Raw genomic sequence first — 23039 nt, 5'->3', positions numbered from 1 at the left:
ACTGAATTATTCACCTTTAAGAATTACCAGAATACATTAGCTGTACTTTTTTTATGGATGTCCTTTATCAGATTGAATATTTTATCAGTTTGCTGGGACTTTTTAAAATCATAAATAGATATTTAATTTTTTCATGTGAACTTTAGACTGAGGTTTATTATTATTTTTTTCTTATGGTTGTTTCATTGTCTCACATCATTTGTTGAAAAGGCTATTGTTTACCCGGACTTTTTTCTTCTTTTTCAAATTTGTTTTAACCTATACCTTTCCATGTTAATTTTATAATTACTTTATGTATGTCTACAAAGAGAATTTCCTGGCATTTCAATAGAAATTGCATGAAAACTATAGATTATGGGGTGCCTGGGTGGCTCAGTGGTGGAGCATCTGCCTTTGGCTCAGGTCTTGATCCTGAGGTACTGGAATGGAGTCCCAAATCAGGCTCCCCGCAGGGAACCTGCTTCTCCCTCTGCCTATGTCTCTCCTCTCTCTCTCTCTCTCTCTCTTATGAATAAATAAATAACATATTTAAAAAAAAACTATCGATTATTTTGGGGAGAATTAATATCTTAATGATGAGAAGTCTTCAGTTCAGGAACATGGCATATATTTTATTTATGTGTTTTATTGTTTATTACATTTTTAAATTTTCCTGGTACAGACCCTATAAATGATTTACTAGATTTATACCTAAGTATTTATTTTTATTCAAAAATTGTATTTTTTTGGGGGGGATCCCTGCATGGCTCAGTGATTTAGCGCCTGCCTTTGGACTGGGCCATGATCCCAGACTCCTGGGATCGAGTCCCGCATCAGGATCCCTGCATGGAGCCTGCTTCTCCCTCTGCCTGTGTCTATGCCTCTCTCTCTCTCTCTCTGTGTCTCTCATGAATTAATAAATAAAACTTTAAAAAAACATGCAAAACATTTTTAAAAATTGTATTTTTTCAATATCCACATGTTCATTGTTATTATTTAGAAATTGAGTGGTTTGTGTGTGTGTCTGTGTGTGTGTGTGCATGTGTGTGTGTTTTAATTTATCTTATATCCAGTGACCAGGATGAATGCACTTATTAGATCTAGGAGTTTATTTTGTAAATTTCTTGGGCTTTTCTACATAAATAATCATGTCATCTTGAGTAGGGACAGGTTCTTTCTTTCCAAGATATACTCCTTTTAAGTTCCTTTCCATGCCTTATTGACTTACTAGAACTTCTCGCACACTGTTGAATAAGAATCATGTGCTGTGTTCCTGATCTTAATAAAAAAAAATTCAGTAATTCAACATTAAGTATGATGTTATAGGTTTTTGTATATGCTCTTTGTCAAGTTGAGGATGGTCCCTCTCTTCCTAATTTGCTGCAAGTTTTTATTATGAATAGATGTTGGATTTTGTGAAATGTTTTTTCTGTGTCAATTCATTTGATCATTAAATTTTCTTTTACAGCTTGTTGATATGGTGAATTACATTAATTGATTTTCAAAGATTGAGTCTGCTTTATATAGTTTGAATAAATCTCACTAGGTCATGGTGTGTAATTCTTTTTATACCTTGATGGATTCAACTTGCTAATATTTTATTGAGGGTTTTTGTATCTAAGTTCATGAGGGATATTGGTCTGAAGTTTTTTATTTGTCATTTTAAATTCTTTGTTTATTTTCTTTTTGAAAAATATCTTATTTATTCATGAGAGACACACAGAGAGAGAGAGAGAGAGAGAGGCAGAGACATAGGCAGAGAGTGTAGCAGGCTCCTCGCAGGAAGCTGATGTGGGACTGGATCCCAGGACTCCAGGATCACACCCTGAGCCAAAGACAGACAGATGCTCAACTGCTGAGCCACCCATGGCATCCCTTTTTTTTTTTTTTTTTTTTTTTAATACTGACCTTGTCTGGCTTGATTATCAGTGTAATACTCACTTTGTAAAATGAATTGAGAAGCGTTCCCATCTCTTCTATTTTCTGGAAAAGAATGGGTAAAATTGCTTTTAATTCTTTATATGTTTAGTATAATCTCTATTAAAAAAACATCTGGATGTGGAGATTTTTTTTCTAGTTTTTAATTACAAACTCAATTTTGAAATGATTATAGTACTATTAAACTTTTCTATTTCATCCTCATTAAATTTTGGTAGTTGGACACACACACATTATATTTGAAATACAGAGATTTTCCTGAAGCACGTGTTTAAATAAAAGTAACACTATTCTACAGCATCTAGTTTTCATTAGAAAAATATCTAAAAGATAGATCAGAGAATTAGGGGATACACGGGAAACGAGAGTCAGGGTAGAGATGGGGATAAGCAAGTGGTAGTTTGAGTAAAGGGGGGAGGGGATAGAAAGAGAAGAATATTTAGTGTAGCCACTTTTCTCATTTGCTTTGTAAATACTTTATAACATCTGGCTTCTGAATAATTGGACTGCATAATACAATGCTTAGCTTCTTAATGGTCTTGTTAAAACCACATAGGATTTTGTGTTCTGCAGTTCAGTGACTTTTAAATATCTAGTCAAGAACATAGACATCTGTGTTTAAAAAAATAAAAAGCACAACCTGGTCAACCTGGTCAGTGTGAATATCTGTACAGTCTACACACAGAGTACTCATCAATTCCATGGCATGGAAGATTAGTGCCTTTAATGTTATCTCAGAAATAGATTAATTTTGTTGTGAAAATAATTTTTCTAGCTTATAATAAGCTGTCGAAATAATAGAAAGTTTATGAGTTTTTCTTGTTTGACTATTTTTAAAGATGCTGTTTTATTTTTTCTGGGACTATGAAATGCATTTCTATCCAGACATAAATGAAAATATAAAATTAGTGATTTCTGAAAGCGTTCTGTGAAACAATTGTACTACATGTATTTGATTTTATTCCCAAAGCATGGGAATGGGAGACCGATAGTTGAAATTCTGAGTTAATACTAAAAATAAATAAACAAACAAACAAACAAACAAATAAATAAATAAATAAACAAAAATAAATAATAAAAATAAGAATCTGGAGAAGGGGATATGGTTACAAAACAACAATTCGAAGTCCTTTTGACTGAGGTACCTTCTCTTATCCCCAAAGTCCGTTTTGGTGGCTCATATTCACTAGAACACACTTTGAGAAATTTTGTGATAGGATGTTACTTAATATGAGTAACATCTGTTCATTATCTATAATTTGAAATATGCTTATGCATTCAAGGATAATTGAACCATTGTGGTTCCTGCTTCCAATTCCTTATTTATAGAATATAATCATATGAAAGTTGTGATAACTGTCATAAGAGTTTTAACAACTGTTTTTGACGATCAAGGAACAGAGGGATAACTTCCGGTTAAGGGAATTAAAGACTTATGAAGAAAATAGAAGCTTAGATGTATTTTGAATAAAGAAGACCACTAGAGCATATGTTAATAGTATGAAATATAATTACTGACTAAATATAGGAAACTGCAAATACATAAGTACTAAAAGAGGCCATGTGCCCAGTTATACTTTTGTATTTTGTTGATAAATAACATCAGTGTACACCCACTATTCATCAATCATTGTGTTTAGCACCAGGAATTCAATAGAGAGGATGGAAAACTTACTACCATACAAAATAATGAATGATGTAATAAGATTGTGCTAAGGTTCTCTGTGAGGACAGATGCTATTTGGTATTTATCTCAACCTTGAAATCCTAAGGCTGGCTTCTCTGAGAATGATTAAGCAAATGAAGGTAAAACTATATATATATATATATATATATATATATATATATATATATATATATAAAGAGAGATAGATATTTTAGCCTTAAAGAGAAGTTCATAAAAAGGCCTTGAGTTAATTAAGATGCAAGAATGAATTTTAGGAATTATTTACAGTTCAAAGTAGGACGATTGATTTTACAAAATCTTGGAGAACAGAGAAAACGTGAGGAATAAATCTTATCTCAGTGCCAGAGAAAGAAGTAGGTCAAAGGAGGTAAAAAAGGGGGAGACAGAGAGAGCAAAAGAGAGAAAAAAGTAAAATTAGAAGAGTGCAGGAGAACTGTGTTAGGAGGGTGAGGTTTTTGAGTCACTTGGGTGATGATTTGAATAATTATGGGCTTGAGGTTTGACTGTGCTTCTGGGTACTAAAAATGAGGGAAGACAGGTCATTAGGTTTGAATGATTTTAGAGCATTGGAAATATGAAAAAAATAGATGTTAGAGTCCCAAAGATAACACCTGTTTTTGCAAGTACTAATTTTGAGTTGAGAAGCAGAGATCAACAAATAACAGCAATAAACATCTGACAGAGTTACAAATCAAAGACATAGGCTCAAAATAGATTTCAGTACTTCTAAAAAATAGTAAATATCTGTGTTTTTTTCCCCAGGTTTTCTTATACTTAAATGATTAAAAAATTTTTGGTAATGATTATAATCATATTCTCTAAGGCACTATCTGCAATAGAAAATGTTGCAACTGGGCAGCCCCGGTGGCGCAGCGGTTTGGCGCCGCCTGCAGCCTGGGGTGTGATCCTGGAGACACGGGATTGAGTCCCACATCGGGCTCCCTGCATGGAGCCTGCTTCTTCCTCTCTCTGCCTGTGTCTCTGCCTCTCTCTGTGTGTCTATGAACAAATAAATAAAATCTAAAAAAAGGAAAGAAAATGTTGCAACTGATTTTATAAAATATCAGTTTGTTAAAATAAGTAAATACTAGTTGATTTAGTTACCTATTTCTACAGAAAATTATATAAATTAAAAATTATGTAAAGGTTAATATTGGCAAGTTACATTGCATTATTGTATTTCTACATTGAATATAAAATGAAATTTTATGTCATTACTAATTTAGTATGCCCATTCAAATTTATTAAATAAAATAAATTTAAAAAAGCAAAAGAAAAATTAAATACTCAAAATATAGGGTTTGAAATCCTCTTACATACAAATAACAATAGTAGCTTATACATTTATGATATTTTTCGTAATTTTCTTTTATTTAAATTTCCTAAAATGCAGTTTAGTAAATTTAGTAATTTAAGACATATAATCATGAGTGCGGCTGCTTTGTGTGTAAAATGGAAAAGACATTAAACAATTGAAATTTCATTTCTAGAAGGTTTTTTTGTCATGTTACCATTTTATTTTTTTGTACATCATTTGCCACCATCTTAAATTGTCTTATTGATTTATCTATATTACCTTCTTTATTTTCACTTTGCAAGATTATGGATCTTGTCTGTCTTCTTCATTACTGTATTTTCAACTATTAGTATCAGTGCTTGTCATATAGTCAGTGCTCAGTGAGTAACTGTTGAATGCACCAAATCTCTTCATTGTCAAGAGATTATTCTCACAGACTTTGTTCTAGAATGAACCTGTTTTTGCTTACCTTTAGATGACCATAGTGATGATATAAGAATAACAATGAGTTTTATTTAGGAAATATCTCCTTTACCACTTAATAAATTATTTATCTAAATTAATAAATTTAATACATAAATTATTTATCTAAATTAATTAATTTATTAGAATCTTTCTGGGCAGCATTTTTTCTCAAACTTCCATTTCCAAGATGTCCTAATAACATATGAAATATGGTACAGAGATATGTACATGCATTTCCTGGTTGCTCCATAAGACACAGCGGCATATTGTGTAAATTATCTTTAAATAACATACAATACAGGGGACTACCATTTGGAAGGGAGATGCTGTGGTGCACTTGCTTTCTGGTTCAGCATCTTGGCTTGCCTACAGCTCTGCTTCATAAACTGAAGCATTGAGGCTGTCAGGAATGTCTTCTTATTTTCACCCCTGCTAAATTGCCATTATTTTCTCCATCTCATGTGCATTGTGCCTTCAGCTCTTGTAGCTCTGATTTATTCAGTTCCACCTTTCTCAATTCCTGAAGGTGAATTCAGGTTGCAAACTATAGTTCCATAGTAGCTATTACTTGCATTTTCTACCCACTATTGCTGAAATTATTTTCATGTCCCTGAGAAAGGTTAGAAGTTTATCCTTTTCATTGTCTGTTTAATCTTCTTTCCTCTCTCACTCTTGTTGATGTCCTTGTTGAGTTGTTTCTCATTTATTGAATCTTCTAAGGGCCTCTCTTCAAACTCTATACTTTAATATATTACAACCATCCATGTATTGTTGTCTCATTATACTTAGAAATGTATGCAGACTGAGAAAAGTAATTTAAACTTTCCCTAATGGATATTTATGGGCATCAAGTCAAGGAAGTGAAGAGAACCAAATTGTAAATCAAAATCTGGCATGAAACATGCTAGTCTGTTGAAAATAAAATTGTATCAAATCTAAATACTTTCTCATTGAATTGCTTTTCAAACTGAACCAACCAACAAGCAAACAAAGAGAAACATAACCTGGATAGTTTTGAAAGTGAAGAAGTAAAAATTTAGAACTTAAGTCTTAAATTTATAAAGCTCTATTACATACATATTTTTATTTGCTAAATTCAGATGTGACAAAAGGAGCCAGTCGCATCAATAAAGAGAGCCACCCCTATGAAAAGAGAAAATAGGGCATTAATAAGGAAAAGTTAGATAAGATGCATTCCAAAGCAGAATGAGGGATAAGGAATGTGTGATAGAAGCCATATTGTTCATGTTAGAATCATGAGATTACATAGTAATTTTGCCAAGACAATTGTATATGTCTGTGTGTATACCTGCACCCACAATGATACAGTAAAGGTGAATTCATATTTCTATCATGGTAGACAGTCATCTATGGAAAGTGATGATTAGTTCCCAAACATCCTGGGAAAGGTAGGTTTTGGGGAAAATAACAGGAGGTGTTGGATAAAGGGCCCTTGCATCACCATGTCTGCGTCTCACCATATTCCAATCTCTTTCTATGAATTCCCTAGAATGACTGCCTTTATTTATTTATTTATTTATTATTTATTTATTTATTTATTTATTTATTTATTGAATGACTGCCTTTAAAGCAGTGAGAGAAGAGTTGTAATCACCTTCCCCCAACATACACACATACAAACACACACACCCCAGGTATTTTACTGTGTGATAAAGAAAAGCAAAAGCTTTGAAAAATAGGAAGATACATCATGTACTAGTTATTAGGAAACTTTAATGAAGAACTCTCCTGCACTATGTAGTAGCCTAGCTTTTGAGAATATTTTACCTTGGCTTTATAGCACACACCTAGGATTTAAATGAGTAGTATACAGGAGTAATACTCCTTTATTGAATGAAATTAGAGAAACTGCTTCCATGAAAATCTTTGAAAGATATAGAACAAGAGAGTTACTTCATCCGTTGAGCATGACCAACTAATATTTGATATGGCACAGTTTCAAAGTTTTGCTTTACATACCTTGCTTTAAGAAGACTATGAAATGATACCTTTGTGACTAAATATATGGAGACTAAATATACTTCCAAAATACAATCCATTTTCTGTCTGTCATTTGGGGCAGACCTCTGGTGCATTATATATATTATAATGAAATCTAATCATGAAAATTTATAGTATTGTGAAATCACATTAAAAGAGTGTTTGCCTCATGAAAAGAAATTGGGAAATTTGGCATTGAATATGAAATATGGAAAATGTATTTGGTAGAAATAGTATATCAATTGCTGTGAAGTCTATTTTCTAACTATACTGTATCAATATATACTTGAAGAGCAAAAGGACCAATACTATCAACTGAGACTCCATTATGTTTATTATTATCTAGGCAATAAATTTGGGTGAATCAAAAATTATACCCAGTTCATAGTGTATTTTATTATATGCAACTTGATTAGAAAGCACGTTTGCAGTTGTCCTGTTCTATGACTGACCTTTCTATGCATAAAATAACTAATTTATTAATACATAAAATATTAAAAATTCTGTTGAGTATTATATATAGCTACCTCTTTTTTTCTTTTGGAGTCCCAATTCAGTGAAAACATTTACTGCTGAAAAGTTTTTAAAGATTTTTTGTTGTTGTCTTCCATAATTCAGGTTATCTGGAATGAATATACCACCACCAATTATCAGCAACAAAAACTGGCTCAGACTGCATTTTGTTACAGACAGCAATCATCGATATCGTGGATTTAGTGCTCCATATCAAGGTATATTTAATGAATACCTTTGTTTCTTTTGATACATGAAATGATTTGGTTTATACAGCTGCATTTTGTGATAGAAGCAAAATATCTTTTGCATTAATAAATGTTAATTTGAATAAGCAAAAATGGTCATTCTCTTGCTGAGGCAATAATGTGATAATATTTAAATTGCAATAGAAAAGTTAGTTGGTTTTTATAGCCCAGCATTCAAGATAAAGAATATTATGACTCCTAAAAAGTAATATGTAACAGATGTCATATTTTACTTTAATAAAGTGCTTCAGTGATTGGACACACTTCCTAAAGCTGTCCCACAAAACACTACAGAAAACCTGCAGTTGTAAATAGGCTCTCCCTCAACTGAAATCCATTTTCATATACTGTGTGTTTGCTATTGCTATTTTAATTAACCTTGTTAGGATTATTACCCACTATTTTTATTAATAGGCATAATTTTGAATAAGTGGGATATAGCATTTGATGTATTAACTTGAAAAACCCCTTTATTTAGAACAAGATTATTATGAAGATGGAGTGTTAATGAAAATGTAGCTTCTACAATGTTTAGTAATACTATGTGGGTTTAGTCTATTTTTTATCTTCAGACTACTTATGTAAATAATTCATTTCATTCTCAGTAGTGTATCAGCTACTGTGAAGGGAATTCTGAGCACTACTACAGTTACACTTTTCCGTTTATCTGTTTTTCTTTTTTTATTTAATACTTTCCTTTGTAGTAGTCTCAGGTCTTAGGCACTTTACAAATTTAATATGGTGATTTTAGGCAGCTTATAGTTAATACCTAAAATGTTATTAGGCCACATACTGTTTTCTGAAATACAAATTTCAACAATTCATTTATATTTTGAAAATAAGTAGCCTATCTATAGCTGTCCTATCAATAAGATTTCTGACAGTAGTAACAGATAAATCTGATTGTATTTTGACATTTATAATAGTATATTGTATATTACTGTAAAAAATCCCTAAGATAATAGAAGTAAAGATTTTAGACAAATTCCACTGTACAAAAATCTATAATTTCTATTGCTAATGTAGTTAATTTGAATGGAAGCATGAATGCAAATATGCTTTTAAATCCATGCATTTCTCAAAACAGGATACATTATTTACCATAAAATACCGTATTTTGAAATTGAAAATTAAATATGCATAGAAGATTATTTTTATATATTTTGTTAAAGATAGCTGCCCAGAGCATAGTATCTTGAATCTTACCAAACTTAGCCAGTGTCACTTTTAAATTTGAAATAAACATTTTCTTGAATTTCCAATTTCAATTTCTAAAATTTTTGTGTACTTCAGGAATCAGGACTCTTTCTATTGAAAAGAAAAAAAGAAATGTTGTGAGCTTCTTTATCTCTCTAGGTTGACCCCTTCCTTTTGGAGTTTTCCAGCCACATGATTTTATGGCTCTAATTCCCTTCTGCAACGACTTAAAGCAGATGGCATGGCAGAAATTCAAAAGACTATCATCTTTGACTCATGTGGTGATCTTTTCTACTAGATTCATGGAATGTTCCAGTGAGATGGCTTTTCCTCCTTATCTGAGTAGAAATAGAGTATTTTATATTTAAGTGGAGGAAAAAGATGATCTCCTCTCTCAAAATAAAATGATGCTTCATTTGCTTTATGTAGTATGGTTTCATGAAGCTGGTGTCTTTAGATAGGGTTGCTTTGCATTATAAGGCAGTAGTGCAAAGCTACCAGTAGATTTGTGTATTTAATTATTATTTTCAGTATTCTACTTGCTGATCTTAAATTGAATTTTATAGTACCTTCAGGTTCAATTTGATTTTCTAGCATTGCCCATCTGGTTTCAGGACTGAAAAAAAGCCTAACAATGAATTCACTGTAGTAAAATGGAAAGGAAGTGTTTTATGGGGTGTGAATTTTTTTCTTCAGGAAAAGGAGCTCAAAAGAGGTAATTTCTGGTGTAATCTATATCTACACAATACAGAGGAAATAAAGTGGCCTAAGAAAATGGAAGCTTTGGTTTTATAATATGATCAAAAAGTTTTATTATATAAAAATCTACCCTTATATGTATTCTTTTAAAACTTTCCTGATTTAGGCCTGACTTTTCTCACTGCATTATGTCCAAATGATATTTTACCTAGACAACATAAATTCAGTTGGATAAGTAATTCTTGAAACTATAAACAAACAAAGAAATTTGAACTAAAAAAAAATACCCTGTAAAAAGCTAAGTTAAATGGCTGTAAAATTCATAATTCTGACAGTCTGAAAGACATGCCCTAGCATGAAATGCTAATCATGCTGTTTCACATTGTACCATGCCACCATTTAATATCAATGGTATCTAGATTAAAGCCAATTGAAGAGAACAAAAATTATGAATATACTGTATAAAAGTCACAACCAGGTCTCCATGTAGTACACATCTTAATAACTCAAATACTGAGTACTCAGTGATTATTATTGAATTATCTATTATTTTGAATTTATTTAATGTTTTAATGAAACTCTAGGTTTCCAGTGACTGATTATTTTCTCCATAGAATTTCTGTTTAACCTGTGTTCTTTATAAAATATCATGAAAATTAATTGCAAACTTACTAAAGGCTCCTGAATGACATTAGCTATGTTTTATAGTGTGCCCATAATTGATAGAGTAGGCATATGGACACATGAACATGCTTTCCTCAATAGAGCCTCTTTTACATTGTGTTAGAAGCTAGCTTCCTTATTGGTTTATATATAATTTAAATAGGGTTAAGTAGAGGTAGTGGATAACACACTAACAAATATAGTTCTGTTTTAACTTAAAAATACTAGGTCTTGATTTAAATAAACGCCGTTGATATACAGATTACTCCCCTTCCCAGAACCCATACTGAATATGTTCACTTCTATCTAAAATCAGCAAAACTGACTCTTCTTTTCCCTCTGAATTTCTTTATTTTGGAAATATCTTCTTTGAAAACCCTATTTACTATGCTTTTCAATTTTTCCTCTTTAATGTTCAACTTTCCCCCAAAGAAACTCATTCCAATATCATTTTACTTTATTAGTCTTTGTTTTTAAACTTCTTCCTGCATTCAAGTTTCATTAAACCTTTTTTAATGAGAGCTTGAATCATTCTACTTCACACATAAGTGGTGTAATTTTTCTTTAACTGTGGTCTTTGGAATTTCTCGTATTTATTTATTGAAACATAGCATTGTCATTTGATTTTTATTATAAACGTACAATCTATTTATTTTCTATTTCTATAAATATTTGATCATGTGTTCTTAATTTATAAATTGGAATGAGATTTTCAGATGGCAATTGCCAATACAGAAAACATTACCTCTAAATGATGTTTATTAAAAAAAAAGTATTATGATTTAACCCATCAGTGTCAATTATTCAAGTATGACATATTATTACATTCTTCATTTTAGGTGTTCCAACATATCACATTTTCTTACTGTACAAAGATGATGTAGCTGTAGATAATCACAAAACTGTCTTTGGCATGTATGTTTAGGAACTGCAGCACACAACTAGCTCCAATTACCCAAATATATGAATATTTCTATATTATAGATTAAGTTTTTCAAATTCTTACAGATTTTATCCTGTTTTGATTTTTCCTTTTCTTCTATAATTTTATGTGATTTTTCTTATATAGGTTAATATTTTATAGGCACTTATTTTCAATTTAACAAAGATACATACGTTGTAAAATACAGTGTATTTTAAAGTTAGGAGGGAAAATATTTTATTACATAGTTTCTCAAAGAGGTTGTCATTGTTTTGGGATCAGCTGTGTGGTTTTTTGGTGATAAAAATGTAGTTAATGAATTGAACTTTCAAATTGTATTGAAAATGCACTGCCATAAAATTCAGTTATATAGTGGCCTGTAGCATTTTAGATTCACATAATTTAAGTGAAAAACAACTTTGGAGTAGAACTCCATTTCTTACATTTGGAAGTGTTTTGACATAAATGTGAGTGGAGAGTACCTGAACAAAGATAAAGTCATCAGGGGGTCCAGTGTAGTTTATCAAAGGAAAGACTAAGAAGTGAAATCTTTGAGATTGAGATTGTAATTGCTGATCTGAGCCTCATTTTCTCTATCAGTAAATAATAAATAAATAAATAAATAAATAAATAAATAAATAAATAAATAAATAAAAAGTCACAATTACCAGGCACATAATTGTGCAAATCAAAATGTATTAGGATTTCTGTAGGTAAAAGTCAGACATTCAGTGAATAAAAATGCTTCAGTGGAAAGAAATAACCACAGAAAATGAGTGAGAAACATACTTTAAGCATGAGGTAGAATTAGTTTAAAAGTTGTGATCCAACATAAATTTGAATCCAAGGATCACATATAAAAGTGTAAAATTTTATGTTTTGTAGGTGCATTCCCACATTTCTCCAGGGAATACTCTTTTCCTTAGAATACAGTTTTAAAAATGAGATTTAAAGAAAATAAACTCAGTTGTGTTATAAAAATTTATAATAGTATTTAAAATAATACAGTTCAAATTTAAAAATAAAGCATAACATCCAAGCAATCTGTGTAATGATATTTTTTTTTCTAATTTTGCTTAGGCATCAGTTTTTCTTGGTTTACCTTCATATATCCATTTGTAATAAAGCACAAGGAATCCTACCTCAACATTCTAATCATAAAACTCTTCCTCTAATTTGATAATCGTCAATGTGAGTCATATGATTTCAACGTTGGAGTTGGGACTGTGATATAGTAGGAGAAGATCAACACTTTTGATTTGGATAACTTAGGTGTACATAGTTTAATGTAATAGGAATGCTGGACATGGTCAATTGGGTTATTTTCCTGGTGAAGGCAATAGACAAGGCTTTTTAAATACAATTCAAAAAGTATGCAATATATATATTTCATATTAAAGTAAGTATTAATTTTAGAGAGTGCATACTGTGGGAAAATTCATAGACTGTACTTGAATTGTTATCTCAAAATAATCTCCGTTTCAAACATTAGAAAAACTACATATTTTAAACTTAGAAAGTCAGCTAGTTATTTTAATTTACTGAGTTTTAAGAGAATGAGATGTTGAATTTCATTGGTATATAGTGTTTGAAAATAACTTCTAATCTTGTACTTTATGTCTTTTTTATTTTATTATTGACATCACTTTTTTTCCCCTTCAAATCTCATTCTGTGCTAAACCATTACTTTCATCTGGAAATTTTCTTTTTCTTTTTAATTTCAGTGTGAGGTTAAAAAATATATTTTTTACTTCTAGCTTTATGAACTTGTCTAGTTCACTGTTGTAATTGGTACCTACAAAACCAGCAGAGATAGTGAAGAAATTTAATAGTTAAAATGTCCTAAGTAACTCCTGGTCTCTAAAAGAACCATTAAGGACTCCCTGATAGCATTTTTCTCTGTGATGTAAAATTTATGTTTTATAGTCCATGCCAATAAGACATTTAAGGCTTTTTACCATATTATTTGATGATAGAATTAAATTCTTCCATAACTAACTATATTTACTTTTTCATTCCCATCCTTAAAACTTATTTGCCAATCTTCTTATATATCCCCCAGAACAAAATTCTGTTCAGAAATTGTGGGAGTGTTTGACAGTAAACTGGCTAATTGTCATTTCATTTCAAATTTTTCTGAAGTAGACATTTCACTATGAAATACAACCTAGTAAACTGAGCAAGGCATTGTATATCAGAAACACAATGTTATTGATTTCCTTTTGTTTAACTTTAGTCAAACATAATCGTTTCTAGTAAAATACTTTATCTTGCTAAACATTTTAACATTTATGAATTAAAAGTAAGCCATATGACTGATAGTATTTAGAGTTGGACCATAGTTTTAATATATGAAATGAGATTTTAGATATAAAGTAGAATATTAGGAATAATATTTCATTTATCTCATCTCACTGTTTTATAGTCCTTTTATTCTGGTTGTTAGTTAACTATATGCATCAACACAGAGAATACCCAGAGTTATTGATGGATGTCCTTTTTGAGAAAAAAAGTATTTTGGAAGTATTACATTCAGATTCTGATAAAGAAGATCACTTTAAAACCAGATGACAATGGGTTTAAAGCAAAGTAGAGCAAGAAAATGCAAAGAGAAAGAATGTATGTACCTAAGAAATAGTCATAGAAATCAGACTATTAAAAATGATATGGGGATTATATTATAAAATTTTCATTATTTTCTAAGGAATTGAATCAATCTCCATAGCATTGATATTATAATGATTTTGACTTATAGTAAAGAAGGAAAATATCATAGATTGTTACTTTAAAGAAAGATCTTCAATGCATATCTTTGTTAAGTGTTCTTACTTAAGCCAATATTTTATTGTTTCTTTAAAAAATATTTAATGCTTAAAGTAAAATCTTTATGATTTGCTAAGTGTTCTTTCTTAGGCAGATATTTAATCCATTTATATAAACCCTTTTTTGATATGTCTTAAAAAGTGAAAGGCAAATTATATTAACCTTATGTTACAATCTCATGAAAGTTGTGAGAATCCAGAAATATCCTAGTAAAATGATTGTGATTTAGATTACTGTTTTCAAATAAAGCAACCACTATGAATAGAAGATAATTATCAAATATCCAATGGTAATAGTTTCTAAAACATATAGTAGGTTTAAAATAGAGTGCATGAAAACTATACAATTGAAAACAAAATTCATATTGGTATAACATTTTAATTTGGCTCATACTTTCCTTCTAACGATAGAACAAACTTGCCGGTCTCTTGTAGGAAAAACGTTTCTTTTGTGTTAACTCAAATTTCTTGGGGCAGAAGCTCAAACTTTCAGGATTTAGATTACTTCCTTCTTTTTTAAAGAAAATTTGTAGATGTAAGTGATAGCCTATGAGGCCTAATAATGATGGGGTGAAATGTACTGTCCATATATAAAAACTTTGCTCTGATTCATTAATATTAACCAGCTTCAGTGATGTTACTTCTTGTTTACCAAGAATCCTGTTGAAATCTTCTAGTATCCACAAGGCAACTTGTGGCATGCTCTTTAAGCATGGTCAGTTGTCTACCTTTCTGATTACTCCATGACATCTTTTTCTGGGTCTTCCCATCTATTCTTTAGCTACAGGTTTTTAAGTTTCATTTTCTACTACAAGTTCCTTTTTTCCTTACCATAATGACCCCATGGCAGAGTCCTGGCTCTGTGTTAATTCATTCATACATATCTGCCACCCAATGCCCATAGGTCAATAAAGTGTAAAACTACCCACTTGCTGGACACTTATTACTCTGGTGTTCTGCTGAATCTGGATATGTCTTTAAGGGGCTTACATTTTTTCATAAGTCAATGCTGTAAGATTTCAGAATTAATTCCTTTAGCAAATATAGCTTCACGAATTTATATAGATGCTTGTATTATCTTTAACTTCCATCCTCCATGAGAGTTTTTACACAAAAGGGCATCTTGACTTTCTGTCCTTATTAGATGATATGAAAGCTGTTTGTGTGTCACGTCCTGAGTTTTCACTAATCGCAGGTTTTATTTTTTTAAAGATTTTATTTATTTATTCATGAGAGACACACAAAGAGAGAGAGGGAGAGAGTGAGAGAGAGAGAGACAGAGGGAGAAGCAGGCTCCATGCAGGGAGCCCGATGTGGGACTTGATCCCGGGACCCAGGGTCACGCCCTGAGCCGAAGGCAGACGCTAAACCGCTGAGCCACCCAGGCGTTCCAATCACGGGTTTTTTTTGTTTGTTTGTTTTTTAATTTTTTTTAATTTATTTATGATAGTCACACAGAGAGAGAGAGAGAGAGAGAGAGAGAGAGAGAGAGAGAGAGGCAGAGACACAGGCAGAGGGAGGAGCAGGCTCCATGCACCGGGAGCCCGACGTGGGATTCGATCCCGGGTCTCCTGGATCGCGCCCTGGGCCAAAGGCAGGCGCCAAACCGCTGCGCCACCCAGGGATCCCCCAATCACAGGTTTTATAAAGCTCTATTAACTATGTCTTCCAGGTTTGCTTCTTGTTCTGAAAAAGGAACTGTTTGCAATTTATATTTCATATTCTTTTTCACCATAACTGTCAAGACTGATATCTAGATATAAACTTTAAAAGAATGTAATATTCAGTCAAAGTTGTATAAGAACTCCCTAAAATCAAAGGGATCCCCAGAGGCTCAAAGAATGAGAGAAATCTACAGTATCAAGATTAATAGTAACAAGAAATACTTGTCCGGCTATTATTAAGTTCAAAATTGATCTCTCAAATATACATATTTCCTACATAAGGTTAAAATTTATTCTGTGCTGATTAAATAATATTATCTAAGCTACTTTTTAATTGCAAATTCATTTTTTAAAAAATGTATGTAAGTCTATTCACTATCTTTGTTGTCTCAACCAACTGTGGGCTAGTATTTTCAGTTAACATAATTTCTAGCGAGCATTTTAAATTTTTATAAAGTAATGAAATCATGAGTAACATTTTTTGTTCATAACTATTTGAATCTCTTGTATTTCAAAGTACATCTGGTAGGTTACAAAATTTGCCATCATTTTATGATAGTTCCTCATGGTGATTCAATATTGTTCCATATAGCATTCATTTGTGTATAGATACATGTGATAGAATTTTATTCACATTAAGAATTCTTAAATGCTAACATTTACTGTCTCCAGAGAGGGCGATTCTGTACATCACCTAAGGATGAGCACATAACAAAAGATAATTGATTAAGTTGGTGTTTAACAAACAAAATCCAGTATTTTATAAATTCTGTTGCAATGAGAAGTATATTGAACAGGTAATTTTGACTTTAGTAATGATTCAATAATTACACAATATGACCTCCAAAGGGCTTCTTCAATCAAGCATAAAGTACAAGCAATGAAACATACATCATATTATTGATTCTCTGTATTGGTATGAAAAATAAAGTCTGAGGCAATGCTTGTGGACCTTCATAGGCATGTTTACCATGCCATTTGAAAATAACATCACAGAATTAAAATCCCTGGACTTTTTAAGTCAAATTCACAGATATCCAGAAATAATTAGAGGCAATTTAGAAAAAGTTCCTTCATATGATTTAAATTTTTTTTTTCCTCAATGTTAGAGTTGTATGACGATGGTGGTCACACAGGGTCAATTTGGGGGTCTCAAAAGCTCCAGAAACACTAAGTTAAATGAATTTAAGTTGAATTAATTTTTTTGTGCAAATAATTCCTTTTAAGCTTATTTAGGACCTACTCTTCCACAGGATAGATTTTGGGAAATGATTCTATAAGGTATGAATAAACAGTTTGGCTTCATGTGACAATAAGTTTATTATTACTTAGCCTGATCTTCCTTCAGTTATGTAATTAACTGAGTATGAATGAGGCAGACAAATTGCTAATGTTATTTAATTAAACTGAATTTTTGTTAGATCAAAGCCCCATTTGAGATTATTATGGTACATTTATTTATTAATTTATTTACTATCCTTCCAATTTTGTTCAACAAGAATATTACTGAGCACTTTATAGCAGATACTGAGTTAGGCTCTGATATTACAGTCCCTGAATTCAGCTTCCTGTCTAATATATGAAAATATGAGGGAATATTCCATTAAAATAAAAATAATTCATGAAATATTATAATTAAGAAAATACAGCTCATGCGGGAAGTGAAAGAGTATACTTTTGCAGGAAAACTCTCACAATACTTGGCACCTGACTTGAGTAATGAAGGATGCAGAGTAGTTTTAGGTTAGAAGGGCGATATATCTATGGTATAAAACTACATTAGTCTACTATGGCTGTATAGGTTTTTAAAATGTTGAAATAGTACTGATTGGTAAATAAATAGCCACTCTCATTGGGCCAAGATTATCTTCACTGCTTTCCTGACTCCTGACCTGCCTCATCCCTTTCAAGACTCACTGTATGACAAATGGCTAATAACTGGTACAACAGGGTAATTTCTAGGTGCTACTAGTGACCAACATTCACAATTCAGTTTCTGGTCCCCTACCACTTTTAATTCAGTGCTGTTAACATCACTCCAGACCTTCTGGTTCATGACAAATTCAAAATGACCAGCAAAAAACACTACTCCCTGTTACTAGTGATGACTTTAAGAAAGATGTATTGTCTACTTAAAAGAATAGCACATATCCGTCCAACCTAAAAGATATGAGCAGTATAAATATTTTCTCTACTATATAAAAACTAGAAAACAAATTCTGAATTGTTTCATAGTTACGTAATTTTATAATTTGCAACTCCCCAAAGACAGTGACTATGTCCTTTTATTCCTGCAACCCCAGAATTTCCTATTTTATAAGGGCCAAGTATCGAACAAATGACTGAATGTTATAAGTTAGTTATGTATGTGTCACAGTTGACAAAGTGTTTGCATATACCTTATCACATGGAATCCTTACAACATCCCATAAATTGTATCATCATCTCTATTTACCAAGCAAGAAATAGAAATAAGCGATGCAGGCCTGCTTTGTACAAGGATACTCAGGCTAAGTGGCAAGTGGAGGCTATGCACCTCTGGTTAAGCCCTGAGACTGATGCCCTGCTGCATCACCCAGAGGAAGGGGTTTATTTGTATAATTCACTCACACATCCTATTTGAGCTAACTAGAGCCCTGATTTAATTAAAAAAAAAAAAAAAAGTGAAGCCCAAGGTCACATTAGAAAATAGCAGGACCAAGTCTGAATGCATAGAGTTTTTGCTCTTAAAGCCTGTGCTAAATCCACTATGATCCCCAGCCTTAGTTATCCTCAAATTTGCAGATCTGTAGAATAGATTTTTTACCTTTAGAAAAGGCTAGACTTCATGGAGAATCAACTTGGGTGAGAAACGTAAGTGAAAATTGTGGAAGTACACTGTCCTTGATTAGAAACGACATGTTCATAAAATGATGATATCAGTTATTAAGTTAGTTAATATACATACAGCATTTTGAATAGTGTCTGACAGAGAGTAAGCATTATATAAAGTGTTAGCTATTATTACTATTATCAGCAGCAGCAGCAGCAGCAGCAGGAGAAGCCTCATCACCCTTATTGTTTGTTAAAAATGACTTGGAAGGCAATTTCAAGCATGTTATGAATAATAGGGGTATTATTGGAAATGAAAATATCTCAACTTTTCACGGTATTTAGGTGGAGACTCATATTTATTTGATTACCTAATGTAAGTGCTTGTTTGTTAATTCTAAAAAAGGATTCCATTGAACACAGGATTCAATAAGTAGATATTAGGATGAAAATTAGTCCCAGTAAACTATATCAAATATTTAACAGACAAATGTCTTACAAATTAACCATGTGAGATACCAGCAGAGGATATTCCTTTCTCTACTATATATCTACAGAGTGAAACAAACAATAAAATCATCTGCTGTTACAGGCTGAGTTATTTTTTTTATGAGATCAGGTACTACTGACTGTTATTGGAAAATCCAAGAAGGAATCTGTAGCTATAAACCAGCTTAAGGTAAAAGAAGTATAAAACCCTCATTAGGAAAGGCAATAGTTTCATCATACCCAGTGTACTTTCCTGGAAAAAAGTTCAAATTAAAACATCATATTGTTGATCTAACTAGAAAGCAACTTTGTTGCATTGGGATATATCCTTCTTTCCTACAGAAAATGTAATAAGTACTGTTTAGAGTTTCCCTAAGTAACATGAGCCTCCAGATTTTGTGTTCCCATACTTATGTTGAATGTCCAAGTAAATACTTATCTTTCCAGTCTATCAACATAACAGAAAGCCAGTTGACTCTTTCCTGAGGCAGATGTTTAAGTAAGAAAAAAACAAAAATTGAGATTGCAAAGTAGAGAGAGTTGGAGATTATCAAGAATAAAATTGCCTTTGTACAAGTATTGTTCTGGAAAGAAACTAGACTAGAAGTTGGTAAATCTGGGTACAGCCTCCAGTCTGTGAACTTGAAAGGATTCCTTAGTATTGCAGGACCTTGAGGTCATTTGATAATGGAACAGTAGACGTTATTCCGAGTCTAAAATTACTTGACTTAAATTTACTGTTTCCGGTGCCTTAAGTCACTAAAGTTTCTCACGGTGGTATGTATACACACACACTCACACACACGTACACTTTTATATTTCCTTATAGCCACATAAAAAAGGTAAAAGAAAAAGACAAAATGAATTTAATTACATTCAACTAATATTTCTAACCTATTAACATTTCAACAGTATTATAAGATATTAGTAATGTATTTTGCTTTATATTTTTCAGTTAAGTCTCAAAATCTAAATTTATTTTATGCATATACCACAATTCATATTTAACATTAAATTTTCAATGGGAAAAGTTGACTTTTTAATAGGCTTGAAAAAAATTTTCTTATAATTACAATAATAAGTAGAGTATTTCAATGAATTAGCAGTTGTTATTTACTTAGATTTCACTGTAATTCTTACCGTCTGCATAAAATATTCAAATAAACACATTCAATTCATGCTTCTAACACTTTCACTACAAAACTGCATCTTACATGATGCGACAGTCAAAATGTAATACCAAAACAATAAAATTGTATTTAATGGAATAAAATTTTATTTATTTATTTATTTATTTATTTATTTATTTATTTATTTATTATGATTTTATTTATTTATTCGTGACTCTCACAGGGAGAGGCAGAGAGAGAAGCAGGCTCCCTGCAAGGAGCCCAATATGGGACTTGATCCCGAATTCCAGGATCATGCCCTGAGTCAAACACAGACACTCAGCCACTGAGGCACCCAGGCATCCCTAAAATTGTATTTAATATTTCATGCTACCTATTTCTAGGTTGAAATTAAAATTAGTGACAATGAAATAAAATTTAAAATTCAGTTTTTTTAAAAATAATAAAATAAAATAAAATTCAGTTTTTCAGGGATGCTTGAGTGGCTCAGTGCTTGGGTATCTGCCTTCGGCTCAGAGTGTGATCCCGGGATCTGGCATCAAGTCCCACATCGGGCTCCTTGCAGGGAGCCTGCTTCTCCCTCTGCCTCCCTCTGCCTCTCTCTGTGTCTCTCATGAATAAATAAATAAAAATAAATAAATTAAAAATAAAATAAAATTCAGTTTTTCAGTCTTACTAGCTATATTTCAAATGCCCAAAAGCCACAAGTGGCGTGGCCTACCATACTGTACTGCGTAGCCTCAGCAGTGAACAGCCCTCTGGTGGCAGCTGAGTTAGTGCTCTCCAATTATAAGAAAGTAGGAAATATGCTCAAAAAATCACAATAAATACACTGAGAATATGGATATGATATAGTATCATTTTTCCCGTTGTTCCTTAGCTTTGTATTGCTGTCCACTAATTTTTTATGACTTATTGTATATGATCATTATACTTCAGGATCTGCCTTATTGCATAATTTTAGAATCTTAAATTATTTGAAAAACTATTATTTCCTTCTCTATGCAGTTTAAAATAAATCCATAGAATAAAGCATTCAATAAAATTCTGAAATTCGCCTTTTAAAATTTTTAAAATAGTAATTTCTTTGAAAATCAATATATTTTTTATGTTTTTTCCAATTTTTTGTCCCTTTAGTATGCTTACTCTGCCAGACATGTTGGACAGATCTGTCTTTTCCCTACCACAGATATTGAAAAGGTGTAAGCTTGTATTTAAGAAATGGGACAAATATTTCTGTGTTTTTATTATCTACCCTAGGCATTATTTCATATGTTCTGTTGTTTCATTCTCTCCATTTGGATATTTATTTTTTGATTCAGGAAGTATGGTAGCCATATGCAAAAAGCGAAATATCCAAATACATGTTAAGTTTTAAGAAAGCCACAGATTTCTTTTCATTTCCACTGTGGGATATACTAACAAATTCTAATAAATACTTTCCAGAATGTATTCCAGAGGAAAGATACCCTCAACATGAATCTTACCCAGGATGAAAACTCAGCCTTTGTGATCACATTAACTTGATAAATTAGTTTGCTAGGGCAGCCATAACAAAATGTCACAGACTGTATGGATTAAACAACAGATTTTTTTTCATAATTCTAAAGTCTAGAAGTCCCAAGATCAAATTATAGGTAGGTTTGATGTCTTCTGAGGCTTCCTTCTTGGCTTGCAGATGGTCATCTCTTTGCTGTGTCCTCATATAGTCTTTTCTGTGTGTACATTCATGCCTGGCGTCTGTCTCTCCATGCTTAAAATTTCTCTGCTTATAAGGTTATCAGCATATCAGATTAGAGTCCATCCTAATGCACTCATTTTAACTCAACAACCTCTTTAAAGAACTTATCCCTAAATATAGTCACATCTTGAAGCTCTGACGGTAGGATTCAACATATGAATTTTGGAGGGATGCAACTGAGCCATAAAACTAGAGACACAGTTTCAATTCTATAATTAGCATACCAAGCCCCAGCTATTAATCAAAATACTAAATGCAATTGAATGTTAAGTTCTTCCATCTCTCTCATCCTAGCATTTATTAGCCAGGAACTTGTGTAAATAAAGGAGAGGGTGGAAATGGACTCTTCTGTTTCTCCATCTTGTATCTTCTTCATTCTTCTAAACTCTTTATTTGCTGCTATTTTAGCTTTCACTAAGATCAGAGGTAGAGAAGAGGTAAAGAGATTGGTCTTGACCTCAGTCTTAAACCAGCTATGTACTCTCTGGTCCTAATTTTCAGGCTGACTGCATCATGGTCAATCTACAGGCCTTTTCAGTGATTCCAGCTGGGTCTGTTTCTTCTACAATTTATTTTCTCAGGGGGTGCATTTGTATTTTAAAGGGACACTTGGCCAGAACTGGTCTCTAGCCATTTGATACCCCCAGCCTCCTTCTGCTAAGGTAGTCTTTACTCCTCAGGTCGCCTACTTGACCGGTCCCAAATTACACTATTTTCAATCTCCAAAATCCATGGTCCTCTTTGGTGAACCAGATGTTTTTTTTTGTTTTTGT

The 23039-nt window shown here is 32.0% G+C and overlaps 1 protein-coding gene across 2 annotated transcripts in view; it reads left to right on the top strand.

The window, feature by feature from the left end:
* The window catches only part of CSMD3 (CUB and Sushi multiple domains 3), a 1311859-nt gene that overhangs the window by 490396 nt on the left and 798424 nt on the right, over positions 1 to 23039 (top strand). For both annotated transcript variants that reach the window (XM_038555367.1, XM_038555366.1), the window contains exon 6: positions 7986 to 8098. In XM_038555367.1, the coding sequence (XP_038411295.1) occupies positions 7986 to 8098 (113 nt within the window). The remainder of the gene's footprint in view (positions 1 to 7985; positions 8099 to 23039) is intronic.

Source organism: Canis lupus, chromosome 13 (assembly GCF_011100685.1).
Source record: "Canis lupus familiaris isolate Mischka breed German Shepherd chromosome 13, alternate assembly UU_Cfam_GSD_1.0, whole genome shotgun sequence".
Classification (NCBI taxonomy): domain Eukaryota; kingdom Metazoa; phylum Chordata; class Mammalia; order Carnivora; family Canidae; genus Canis; species Canis lupus.
Note: the sequence above shows the minus strand (reverse complement) of the source record. Positions and strands in the feature narration are given on the sequence as shown.